At 45.5% G+C, this 13507-nt stretch overlaps 1 protein-coding gene across 1 annotated transcript in view; it reads right to left on the bottom strand.

Moving 5' to 3' along the window:
* The window catches only part of LOC147712646 (protein phosphatase 1H-like), a 207839-nt gene extending 195188 nt beyond the window's left edge, over positions 1-12651 (bottom strand). The window contains exon 1 of the mRNA XM_086923340.1: positions 12305-12651. Coding sequence (XP_086779466.1) covers positions 12305-12561 — 257 coding nt within the window. The 5' untranslated portion in view covers positions 12562-12651. The remainder of the gene's footprint in view (positions 1-12304) is intronic.
* Positions 12652-13507: the final 856 nt, after the last annotated feature.

The raw sequence follows: 13507 nt of genomic DNA, 5'->3' as shown, positions 1-13507 counted from the left end.
TCATTAGGAGGGACATGGAAGTGAGATGGTGGATAGTGATTTTTGATTGTATTAGCCGGGTCATGCAGTGGCTGAATGGGAGGAGGAACACCTAAAAGAACAAGCAATATTACGGGAAAAGGGTATTCAGACTAATTTCTCAGTCCCTAGAGGACATAACTATTATATAGATGTTAACTTATAATCAAGTGCCCATGCCACTTTGTATGAATGCCCCAGGCCTCGCAACAGCTTTGGACACGCCGGGATAATATCCCAATGGAAAAGGAGCAATGGTGACAAACAGAAGAATGGTGGAAAAGTATGTTGCGCAAACACGATTATTTTCACATAACTCCTTGCATGGTGAGAACCAGTGGGAAGGGGGCAATTCAAGAATACGGGCATTATATGAGCTAATGCTATTCTTTATTTTTCTCTGTAACTCAACCCAGGACCTCACCAAGAAACACCCGGTCTGCATCATAGGATCCTAGCCTTTCTTCTTGGGGCGTCACTCTGCCGCAAAAATACAACGTTTGAAACAATCTGTTTCTGCCAAACAGATGTTTTTGCATCTTCAAAGGGCGCTGATGCTGCTTCCATATTTCCACTGCTAGCTCGCTGCTACAATTGCCTGGCCTGGCACCATGTTGCTACTGTGCCCCTGCCTCACGTGGCGGGATATCTGTTTGGTTCCTCGGTTAACACCGATACCTCACGGGGACCACCAAAGGAGGGGAAACAAAACTTATTTCATCCTGTTCTGGCAGGTATCAATGTGAAAAAGTGCTGTAGTCCGCCAAAGGTCCTTCAAATGGAATATATTAAGAGAAAGTGACCACTATGTTTGCAAAGTAACTCCTGTAAAAGTAACTCTTCTAAAAGTCTCAAGTTTACCATAAACATACTACACAGAGGATGGGTGAGCGTTTCCTAAGGGGTGGGCCATATTTGTTTTGGCAGATAACCAAATAGCATTGTAATCTAATCATACTTAATCGAGTGTGCGGCCGAATCTAATCTCACACTTTTTTTACGCACAGTCCACGCGCCATATTGTCAAACTTCACGCACATCACCAGCTTGTGCCATACCAGGCCAAAGCACAGACAGCACCCTCTCACAATGTACTGGAAAGCCTGGGTGCCAAGCAACCTGATGCAAAACATCGAGGCCTTGACAGCATCATTATGCACCTTATAAATATTGAAACGGAACCACCCAGGAACACACCTCAGGCTTCCTTAAGTAGGGAGAGTGCCAATGCAATCATTTCTGCTCATGATAAAAGAGGAAATACGATTAAGACGCAGAGCACAGTTACAAAGAAAAACACTTGAGAAATGTGACCATCTGGACACCTTTAGAGGCGATGGGGCGTCTGTGGGTGTCTGATGTGGACCGCAACAGTGAATGTCGCAGTTAACAATTAAACACACAGAGAACATTACTTGTATACAAACTGAGCTCCCAAGACAGCACTGGGGAATTGTTCAATCATCACTACAGTACTTCATTTGAAGACTGTGTCGTGGCAGGAGGTTTGGAAGTGGTGAAAAACTCAGGGTCAGCAATTGGTCAGGACCATGCAAGACCAGCACTTCCGGTCCAGGGTTTATACTGCATGCTGGGTCCTGTAGTCCTGACTTAATAACAGACTAAACAGTACAGTAAGTTCCAGAACGTGACTCAAAAAAATGGATTTCCTGAGCCACTCACGCCTGTGTCCGGCAAATATAAAAGCTGTGACTACACCCGCATGATCTCCTGCTATACATTGGCCCATGACTTGCGCATTGCTGCCCCCCCCCCCACACACACACGTTTCTAACCACCCCAATCCACAAGGCGCTGCATCTATATTTTGCTCATGTAACCACAGTGCCCCAGCTCAGTCTCCAAGGAGTTAATTCGCGAAGTTCCAAGTGTGGTCTTCGAGATACTACATGGTGTCATTTTTTGGATGGCATCAATCCAGACAGCACAAGATAATTTCACATTAAGGGATACACATTTTGCTTACATCAGTGTGTCGTCTTCTTGTTTAATTTGTTACCTCTAAGTAAATCAAGCGCTGCACATCACTAAAAGAGGGAAGCGCTGAGAAGCAGAGATGTGATGCAAACAACAACAAAATGAACTACATATTAGTCTTCAGAAACAATAAATCAATATAGACAGGACGGTCAAACAAGAAGGAGGATACTCCTGATCTCCTTTTGAGGCAGCCGAATTTCCACATGAAGTGCTTTACAAGCAAAAAATAAAACAAGAGTGCGCCTCGCGCTAAAAGTGGGAGGGTTGAGGGGAGCACACAAAGCATTTCCCATGCGGGAGTGAGCCAGGGGCACCATGTGTTTGCAATTTAATTACAAACATATGGGGCCAAAGCTCGCTCCCGCAAGGGAATGGTCAGACGTCCACGCATTGCCATTGAATGCAATGAATGCGTGCACGTTTTTGGGACACAAACTGCATCGATGGCTAAAGGTCTTTTTCCAAGAAGCCCATGCGTGCTGTTAGGCGAGACCTAAAAAGGGGCCCTTTCCTACACATATTATGTTAGCAAGCACAAACTGGTAAGTTTTAAGGGTATTTGCAAACATTAAATCATACAAATCTCCACTTATTAGTGCAGCTAACTTACACCCAAATGAATGAATGTACGTATGGGTTGAAGAAAATATGGGAAGATGTGCCAAACTGCCCAGCTTTCAGCAGCCCAGTTTAGAGTAACTAAGTGTACTGTCTGTAAAGAAATGAAATACAAATAATCATTTTAACTTCCACCACCCCCAAACTCATCTACTTGTAAGCATCGTATTCGATTTTCAGAGTATGGTGATAGATAAATAGCAGGAAGTCCCCGGTGTATGTAAACACCATGCTTACGTTCACGGGCGTATTATGACATGCATGCTTTGCAAATCAGCTTATGAGACTGCACAACAATATCCACAAATAAAAAACACACACACAAGTTTGTATAATTTACACATCGCAGAGTTTACACTCCTAATTCTGTACCTTTGTGAATCACATCAACCCTTACGTAATCTTCGCAGGTGCCCCACACACACTAACAGGTACATGCATCAATCTCGGCATTTGCGATTCCTTAATTGCGATTTTTAAGGAATCGCAATTAAGGAATTGCAAATGCCTATGCATTAAGAAATCGCTAAATAAATTGCGATTTTTTAAAATTCCTTAATTGCGATTAGCATTTTGCGAATCGCAATTAAGGAATCCCTTCCCATTCATTCCTATGGGCCTAGAGGCCCGTAGGAATGAATGGGAAGACAATCTCAATTTGCGATTCGCAATTAGCTAATTGCAAATTGAGATTGCGATTTCATGGGTGCAGGGGTGTCCAAAGGACACCCTGTTGCACCCCTGAAATCAAACAATGCACATATGTTGTGTACACACATGCCCTAAGGGCATGTGTGTGCACAACATGAAAGTTAAAAAAATGCACAAATTGGCATATTTCTAACATTTCGCAAAATTATCATGAGGTCCAACCTCATGGTAATGTTTCCTCTCTAATTGCGATATCGCAATTTTTTTCAGTTTCATGCATTGCTTTTAAGGAATCGCAAAATTGCGATTCCTTAAAAGCAATCGCACTTTAATTAATCGAAAAATAGCGATTTCTTCACTTTTAGGATGATGCATCCCAAATAGTGATTTGGGAATCGGAAACTGCCGAATTTTGCGATTCGCACCGTTTGCGATTCCTAAATCACTTGATGCATGTGCCTGTTAGAGTAAAACTTCACGTCTTCCCAGTGACTTTACAGGTGATTTTTTTCTTAGTAAAATAAATAAGCGAATGAACGTTAGTGAATGATGAAGGTGTGAAACGGGTATAGTAAAGCCTGTTTTTGTATGTGTAATATTTTTGCAAAACTTCGTTATATAAAAGGTGTGAGGAAATGTAAAACTTCCGGGACCTTGCCTTTTGTAAGATGGCTGACGCTTCGCTCAACAAACAAGCCTGTGTCTTAAAAAAGAGGCGCGAGGACACCGAGGCTCAGAGAACTATTCTTCCTGGACACGCCGATATTGGCGCTGGGCGCATTCCTGGGAATGCCCAGAAGGCAGGGTAGTGTGTGTGTTATTGTCCTCGTTCTGGAGTGCAGTGCAATGCACTGGGTCATGGGCCTAGGATCCAATGCAATGTGTTGGGTCAGTAGAATTAAGACGCAGTAACGTGGTTGGTTAACATGCCTCAGATAGAGTGCAGTGTGATGGAGGGGTTTGTGGTATAATGCAGTGGGGTCAGTTAGATCACAAAACAGGCGTCTGGTTAAAGTCCCTTGAATGCAGTGTAGTGGGATACTGTGCCTAGGGTGCATGCAAAGGATATTGTCCATAGCATGACCTACAAGGGATGGATCAGTCCTCTCCCGGTGCAGTACAGCTTGGTGGATTTGTTTCCAAAGCGAGCAGTTCACTGCTTATGTTTTGGCTCCTAGCATGCAGTGCAGTGTACTTGGTTAGGGTTCGCAGGATGCTTTGCAATATAACTAGGATCAGTGTTCTGTGATAGGGTACTGTTCCTATGGTGCAGTGCAGTGATGTAGGGCAGTTCTCATAGGATGCATGTGTGGTTGGTTAAAACTTCTCAGGCAAAGAGCATTATGAAGGGAGAGTATGATGAAATGAAGTGTTGCCAGTTACTTTTCCAAAAACGCCTTACAGTGGTGTAGGTTAGAGTTTTATGGATGCAGTGCACTGGGTCAGTCAGTGGTGTAGCAACAGTGTTCCGGCTTCTAATGTCAGCTTAAAAGGGGCCCCTACCCCAGCCGTGTATTGAAACACAGACTTAATTTGGCTGTATTGGATCACTCACACGTCTAGGGGTTGGTGTAGCAGAACCTGCTGCCATGATAGCTGTGCTGCTAGGGTGGGTGCACCTACAATGTAGTGCAGTTTGGTAGACAACCAAGGACACAAAGTAGTATGCGAGGTAGTGTCCTTAACATGTGATGCACTGTTAGTAATATGGTGGTTTACTATTTCTCAAACACACGATAGGATAGAAGGGTAGTGGCTCTACAATTTAGTGCAGTGCAAAGTGCTGGGGTGAAGTGTGGGTGATTAGTGTTTCTGTGATGCAGTGCACTATGTTGCTCTGTCTGTGATACAATGCACTGTGGGTGATTACTATGCCTATGACGGAGTATACTCTGGTGGATTTGTTTATCTATGAAGCAGTTCAGTGTGGTGGATTAGTGGCTCTCAGATGCAGTGCATTGTGCAGCAGAGTCGTAGTACACAGGACCAATAACAAACCTCCCTATGTACACATTCACTGGAACACCATTGAAATGACAAGAAGACAAAGCCTAATAGTGTATTTTTCAGCTATGTCAACTGTTAGTCTTGGCATCCTCAGGCTGGCCTCCCTCAGACTTTTTACTTTCTAGCTCCTGCTTATGCAGATTCTTTTTCTTCTCCTCATGACTCTGAGCACTTTACTACTACTAACCAGTGCTAAAGTGCAAGTGCTTCTCCCCTAAACATGATGACATTGTGTACATGATTGCCATATTTGAAGTACTGGTAAGTGCCTTGCAAAGTGGTATACCATATACCCAGGGCCTGTGCTACTAGTTGACCTGCAGCACGAATTGTGCCACCCGCATAAGTAGCCTTTTAAACCTGTCTCAGGCCTGCCATTGCAGTGCCTGTGTGAGCAGTATACTGGCACTTCCACTTTGCATTTAAAACTACTTGTCAAGCCTCAAACGCCCCTTTTATTACATGCACGTCACCCATAAGGTACGCCCTAAGTAACCCTAAGGGCAGGGTGCTATGAAAGTTAAAGATAGCACATGTGGCTGTGTTTTACATATCCTGGTAGTGACAAACAGCCTATTTCCTTTTTCACTACTAAGAGGCCTACTCCTCTCCTAGGCTCCTAGTGGGAATTCCTTAATGCACTTTTAAGCTGTAATTCCTGATCAGACAGGAGTAGCTTTTTCATGTTTCATATGTTTTTTAAATGGTAATGGTAAATCCTCCTTACTGGTGAAGTTGTATTTTACATTGCTGTTTTAGAAATGCCACTTTTAGATAGCGGACATTTCTCTGCACTTACTGTTCTATGTGCCTGATAGCCTGTTTTCAATAAATGTCTGGGGTGGGTGACAGCTACCCTTTGTGCGTTCCCTCTAGAAAGCCACAAACAGAGGAAGGTGAGGCTCATCTGCATTCTAAGCATTCATGTGTGGCTCACTGATTAGAGGCGGCAGACCCGAGAGCAGAGGACGGCCCGGGACCAGGGTTCGATTCCCGGCGCGGCAGGTTTCTGGACCAGGGTCAGCGGACTCGATAATTCTCTCGCCTCGGTGCCCACTCTGATCAGCGATCACACTCGGCAACTCTGGGCATTAGCTTGCCTCATCTTCACTAACGGCCCCACCAGACCGCCGGGATGCCTGATCTCACCCTGGAGATACCCATTAAGGGACCATCTCTCAGGGAAGCCAGGAAGGGTTTCGCAGCGGTCGAAGCGCCTTGGGACCCTACGGGTAAGTAGTGCGCTATATAAATGCCAATACATACATGCATACATACATCTGCATTCCGATGGATCTTGCTGGACATGGAGGAATGAGAGGGGCTGACACACTTCAATAGGTAGTGTCCTGTCCACACACAAAGCACTGATTTACCCCTACAGATAGTCTGGCAGACAGGACCCGTTTGAAAAGTATCTTTTCGCACTTCAGAAAGCTGTTTTGAAGTCACACCCTACATGAAAGGGGCTTTTGGGTATAAGTACTGGGTCTCTGACCCCCTAAAGTCAGACACTTCAGGATCTTAAACTGAACCTCTGTCAGGAAGATTGCTGTGCTGCTTAAAAGACTCACCTGGACTGCTTTTCCGGAAGGACTGTTTTTCTGCTTGTTGCCCTGCTGCCTGCTGCTCCTGATTCTGCGGAAGGAGAGTTTGACCCTGCCTTCCCTCCATGTGATCTCCAAGGGCTTGCCTCCTGTTTTCTGAAGTCCCAGGGACACAAAAGACTTCCTACACCTTTGCTGGTGCTGCTGGACTCTGCCTTCTGTGAGTCCTACCCTTGCCTGATGTGCCCTCTCTAAGTTCTGGGCCTCAGAAGTGGGTTCTGCAGCTGTTTTTCTACAAAACTGATCCATCGTCACGACTGCTCCAGTCAAAACAGACACATCGACATATGATGCTGACGAAGAAGCTGTTGGACGACAGCGGTTCTACAGCCTGCGATGGCCAACAATGGAGCTCCTCACGGCTCAAAGACGACGCATTGCCTCCTCTTCACTGAAGCTCGACAACAACCCAGCGTCCCGACTGTGTAAAAAAGATCTACACATTGTGCCCTCAGTGTCATCGCCTTGCTCCATCCAAGGTACTTTCTCAGCGGGCCCTGCATGGGTCCTGTAGTCAGCCTGCCCTCCATCACGGTCGGCCTAAACTCTGGATTTGCACCGGTCCCTCATGACCTCAAGTAACCTTTTGACTGCTAGTGACTTCTAAGCACTATTTTTGCAGTTTACCTTTCAAAATTAATATCTCGACGTCTACTGATTTTTGTTGTTTTGGTTTCATTTTGCTCAGATAAATATTCTCTATTATTCTAAACCTTGGAGCCTTTTATGGTGTATTCATTGTGCTACTGTGTGTGTATGTGTGCGTGTTTGTGTTGTACAAATACTTTACACATTACCTATTTAGTTTAGCCTGACTGCTCTGTGTCAAGCTACCAGAGGGGGAAAACAGGTCAATGTTAGTGTGTATGTTACTTACCCTGACTAGACTGGTGGTTCCTGCTTGGCCTGGGTGTATACGTCAGCTAACCAGAATTCCATTTCTAACATCAACGTTTACCCGTAAAGAATAAACAATGATTGGAATAACTCTCTCTTTCAGCCATTGCACCTGCATAGGGCCTGGGCTATTTCGACATGCATTTTTCTGGCAATGAGAGCTATACTCCTCATCAGCCACATCTAAAAAAGAAACAGAGGAAATTGTGGCTTTTCTAGACCTGGCTGTTTTTGGAGTCACTAGATCTCATGACAAGTTTCCTTCCTGGATTGCAACACAGCATGTGATCTGACTAAAGGATGTGCATGTTCACACACCCCTCTTCCTCTTCTTGTTGACTATCAGTCACTTCAGTGTCTACTCTGATCAGAAAGGTATTTAGTAACTGATGAAAATACAGTGTAGAGTAGAGCTGTATTTACACCAGAAACGCAAAGAGCAAGGTTTGGTCTTTGCAGTGTGCCTACAGCGCAAACACACTAGAAAGAAAAGCGTAAGTACTCGTGGATATTTCAGGAGCCTTAGCACTTTGGCCAGAAAATAAAACAGGAGTCTGTCCAGCACACAATGTAGAGTAAAGTGACATATGGAACCTCACAGTTGCCAAGTGCTGAGGTGTCATATGTGACTCCGTCAGTGAGGTAACTTTTAGCCAACATCGCTTTGCATTCTGGGGCTTGTAGTTTTGTTTTGCTAATATAGGTGTGCAAGCCATGGAATGCAAAGTCCCTTGGGGTAATATCAGAGTCAGTAGTTGTAGCTTAGTTGTGAAACGAAGACTGTACATAGCATATGAGGGTTGTGCTTTGTTTTATGTACATAAGAAAACACAAATGTCCATTTTGTTTCCCAGATATTTGCTTATTTAACCTTTGGTTATTAAATATAGTTCGTCCTACCTTCCCTTACACCCATCTGTTAGCAATATGGAATGACCTTTGACTGGTCATGACTCTGAGGTATGAGTTAAGTGTTACACTAGGGTCTAGTGGAATGTGCATCGTTTATAGTCCCTAACATTGTTTCTATGAGGAATATGCCAAACAGAAGGCTATGTCTTCCATCTTCTGCAGTGTAGGTGCTCAGTCTTGAAAGAACTAAGTTCAGCTGGTTACTCGATGTTCATTTATCAATGGCTGAGAGGTAATGGTCAAGTCCTGAGGTACTTAGATCATGAGGTTTTAGGATGTTGTGTGCTGTCTCCATATTAGGTTGAAGGACTTGATAAGATCTGGTAGTGGACTAAGATCCTCAAGCCACCATAGCCGCATCCACTGGCACACTGCGTCAAAGGAAGCGGCTAGTTCAACATAGGATGCAAAACCTTTCCATTTCCATAGACCGTTTTTTAAGGTCATATTGGAGAGATATCCGACTGGAGTGACTGCCACTGTCTGGGCTGAATCCTGTTTGATTGTCCTTTACTATGGATGGCTGGATTTGTCATTTCTCTTGTAAACCCTGGTCAGGGTAGTCTAGTGTTTGGGCCTCTGGCTCCTGAGATATTTCTCCAAGACCATTGTTTGGAGACAAGTGTGTTTGTAGTGACATTGTAGAATGTTTTGTCGCAAGAGGTTTTGGTGGCAGTGCACTCCGTCTCCGGGTTGCTGAATTAAGAGGTCACTATGTCAGTACTTGAAGGGCATTTGGCTTTTTAGAGCCGCTGGGTGGAGTGTTGTATTTTTGGACTCTTGTTGCCTTATTTATAGGTTCTATTGTGGGGTTGAGGCCATGTTTTGTCATCTTGGTCATCTGATTTTTCTCCACCAGCATTGTAATGAATTGAAAATAGCCTTCAGTGTATAATCTTTTCATTGAGCCACGGGGTCTGTCCTTGTTCTGTGGGTACGGTGTGTGGATGTCTTGAGATGTATCGGTTTGTCAAATCCATTGGATTCAGCTGTAGAGCTGTTGCACTTCTGTTATTTGGTTGGGGGCAGGGATGGTGCTGAACGCGAGCAATGCTACTCCTCTGGGGCAAATATTCTCCTGCTGCACATCCAGCATTTTGTAGCAAGCACATTATTTTCATATAGACACATAATCAACAACAGATATAATTCGCCTGGCAAAATGTAATGAGCTATTTTTCAGAACTGACCGAAAAGGCATGACGCTATGGCTAATATGTTAAAAAGATGTTACTATATTGATTATTTGTCCTGGAATCTTTCATCATTTTAATGGTGGCTGCCCTTTACACACATCCTCGTGCAGAAAGCCAGGCCACTCTCCTTGTCTGGTGCTCTTCCCTCATCAGTAGATATTGGGCCTGGTTTTAGTCACTGGACAGGCCTGTATTAAACAGGCTTTTCTGGTGTTCGTGATCCCTGGATTGTCAGTTCATTCAACGCTGAATTAAAAGAGGAAGGCCCTTCCCTCATCCCCCCACACATGCCGTGTGCCACAACTTAAGTCAGACCTGCTTTTGAGCAGGAAAGAGACCCCGTGGCAGCATGTAGCACCTACTAGAGGCCTAGAGAACTCGCACCTTCCCGTTGGGCTTCTGGGCTCATGCAGTCTGGACGAAGTTGTCCCCCCAAACTAATCGCCAAACCGAGAAGAAGCTAATGTGTGGCGTGGCACTCTGTGGGACCCTGCGGAAACATCCCAGCAGCGCCTCGCGAGAAGCGCTCTCTCGCGCCCCTCGCTCTGCCCGCAGCACTGCAGGAAGCACGCGCCCTTTCCAAGTACATTCTGTTTCCGTACAGTCTGCCGGGGAAGGTGACACTGGCTGCGCGTGGCCATGTGCACACGGAGCACCGGCACTGCAGACCATCCCATGATCTGCAGTGCAGCAGTGCCAGAGCCACTGGTGCACACCAGCAGGGTGCCAACAACCCGCCACTGCACAGGAACTCTTTATTTAACGAAGCCCTGTGTATTAAATGGAGACGCATTAGGCAATGTTATGAGGGTTAATAATAACTTGCTTTTTAAATAGTTCTTCAGACTCACCTTTCATCATTGGTAGGTCATCGGAAGGAATTATGGACTCGACTGTTATTTGTGCTTCCAAATCTAATATTAAATAGTGTTGTGATACCGCGTTCGCTACGCTGATTTTGCAGGTTTCGTTGCAGAGTAAAGTCCCCGAGCTCCATTGGACCCCGGTTCACGTTTGAAGAAAGTCTCGGTTAGTACAGGACAGAGTGAAACTCGCGACCTTCAGACTACACATATCTCTGCAGCGGGCGCATTCACCCCCTGAGCTATGTGCCAACTTTGCAGAAAGACGCATACAGCGAAATCCGAAACCTTTTCTTCATTTATATTGATGTGGGTGGAATACCCCAGAATCGAGGGCGTTGTTATTCATTTTGAAACAGGTCGGTGGCGCTGGGGCCCAGGGATGTGAGCGGGACGCTGCACCACAATTACAGCAGTGTTTTTTAACTACAAATCGAAGAGATTAGTGGTCCAAATAGCTTTTACTTAATGGCCCCCGACATCGTAAGTACACCCCGCCCAACATGTCAGCATCTCCATTGGCGGAGCCTTCAAACGCACATGTTCAGAGTTAATTAAAGAGTTCCCTTACTGAAGTGTCTTTAAAGGTGATTATATACCAGAGCCTCCTTTTCGAGGTTGGTCTTCAGCCTGCTTGTTGTGTGAGGGTCAAGAGGTGAGCTAGGAAACGGCTAGAGAGTGGACCAAGGGTGTCCAATGTAGATTTTAGCGGGCAGGCCCCATGCCAGCCACTGTCACATAACTGAATTCTCTTTTATATCATTGTACCTAAAATATGCTATGTGGATCTTCTGAAAATATGTTCTGGGTATGGTCCTTCTAGGCCTACTTTGGACACCCCCGGAGTAATCACTTTCACCAAAATGCTTACATTGAGTTTGGGCGTAATGGAAACTAAAGGAAGTTTAAGGGTTTTTACCAGTGCCATTAAAACGTAGCGCACGATGCGGCAATCTTGCGGTTTCTTAGCACTAAACTCAACAGGCCTTGCTATTGCATAACTGCGATGTTCTGTTTATCAGCAGCGGAAGCACAGGAGCTGCAGCGGCGGGCTTCGTCTGTGGCTAAACTTCTGCCATATTATTGGCTGTTCGGATTGTGGCAGAATAAGGAACGTCACCTGACCGACCGACTGACCATATGCCGGACTGGAGATGAGCCGCTCAGCGGGTTTGTGAAAAGGCACACATTCAACTTTTCCTAATTCAGACATATACAGGTTACACCCACGTCATGCTTGCATGTGCATTAGCCACCTGTGCCTTTTCACTGGGACTATAACGTGCTCCTGTAGAACTGATCTTCGCAGCAGATGATTAAACTAACTGAGATATCCTACTGGGAGTAGGATATACTATCAACATATACAGATCTCTACAGAAGGTGCATAGCATTGACTACTTTAAAGGGATTGAAGCCCATGACCTATATGTTGCATGAAGATCGCCGCAGCATGCGCATTAACACACCCGGCTAGCCCACAATCTCGACCGTAGGTGCAGCTGCCCTGCCCACGCCCCTTGGTGGTACTCACTCTGCATAGCCCGTGCTCCACAGCAGTCGTTCGGGGGGAGTTAGCACCGGTCGTTGGATGTGATCTGCTGAGCGCCGCAGCTCCTCAGGTGTCAGCTCTAAAAAGGAAGGTCTCTCGAAAGGAAACTTCACTGGTATGACCTCTGCCCCCGGTCGTGGAGGGACTCCAGACCTGCTACCGCAAGCGTGGTTCTGGCAGCTACTGGTGCCCGAGCCGCCCATGAAATTTGCCACCGCTGACTTGACTTTGCTGATCATTCTCTCCGCAGTGGGCGATGGCTCCAATGTGCATTCTTATGCAGCGAAGCTGCTGTGGTCATTCAGGAAATTCTGCAAGCCCTGGTCTGCGGGGGTTCCCGGAAACCATTACAATACTCTGCTGCTCTCTACTGGCCAATGCTCGTACTACACCTACCCTGGATCGAAAACTGGCTTTTCCAGATTCTTGATCATGGTTACTTACCTGTCTTTTCTGTGGTTACTTCCTTAATGCTTCATTTGCATGTTTGGCAACCTTGTTGTCATCAGAGTGAAGGGCACTTATATTAAAACTTGGTATGCTTTTGTATTACCGCAACTTTGTGTCTAAATTAGATTCAACATCATGTAACGGCGTCGAAGACGACTTTAGAGCTGGAGTTTCGGCCTCGGCGCATCAGCCTGTGATTCTGGACAAATCGCTAAATCTCCCAGTTCCTACAAAAATATGAATCCGTCCCTGTGAAATGTAACTGGTCCTGTCCAGCGCTTCAATGCCTTCGGTCGAGTTCGCACAATATACAACTGCAATGAATAAAGTGCTACCGGATATTCCGCTTACAGACCCCACTCTGAGATATGTTCTCCGCAGTTGCTGTAGTTCTAGTTCTTAAAATATATATTTTTTTGTACGTATAGCGCTCACTACCTCTGAGGAGGCGTGAAGTAAACATACAGTGTCGAAGTCTCCACCCCGTCTGGAACATTGCTGAACAGTTGTTGGTGGGGAGGAGGGGCGGAAGGGGATGGTTGAGAAGGCAGATATTTCAGTTCAAATCTATTGTGGTGTCAATCTTCATACAGAGAGGTCCTGTCTGTTCCCGTGCAGTGGGCGGGGTCAGCACCGATGCCCTGTTGGAAGGATTAGAAGGCTTCTTTGAAGAGGCTTGTTTTTAGATGACCCAATTAAATTAAGTGCATTACCAGCAATTAGAGCTTACTCAAC

The sequence above is a fragment of the Lissotriton vulgaris genome, chromosome 5 (genome assembly GCF_964263255.1).
Source record: "Lissotriton vulgaris chromosome 5, aLisVul1.2, whole genome shotgun sequence".
NCBI lineage: Eukaryota > Metazoa > Chordata > Amphibia > Caudata > Salamandridae > Lissotriton > Lissotriton vulgaris.
Note: the sequence above shows the minus strand (reverse complement) of the source record. Positions and strands in the feature narration are given on the sequence as shown.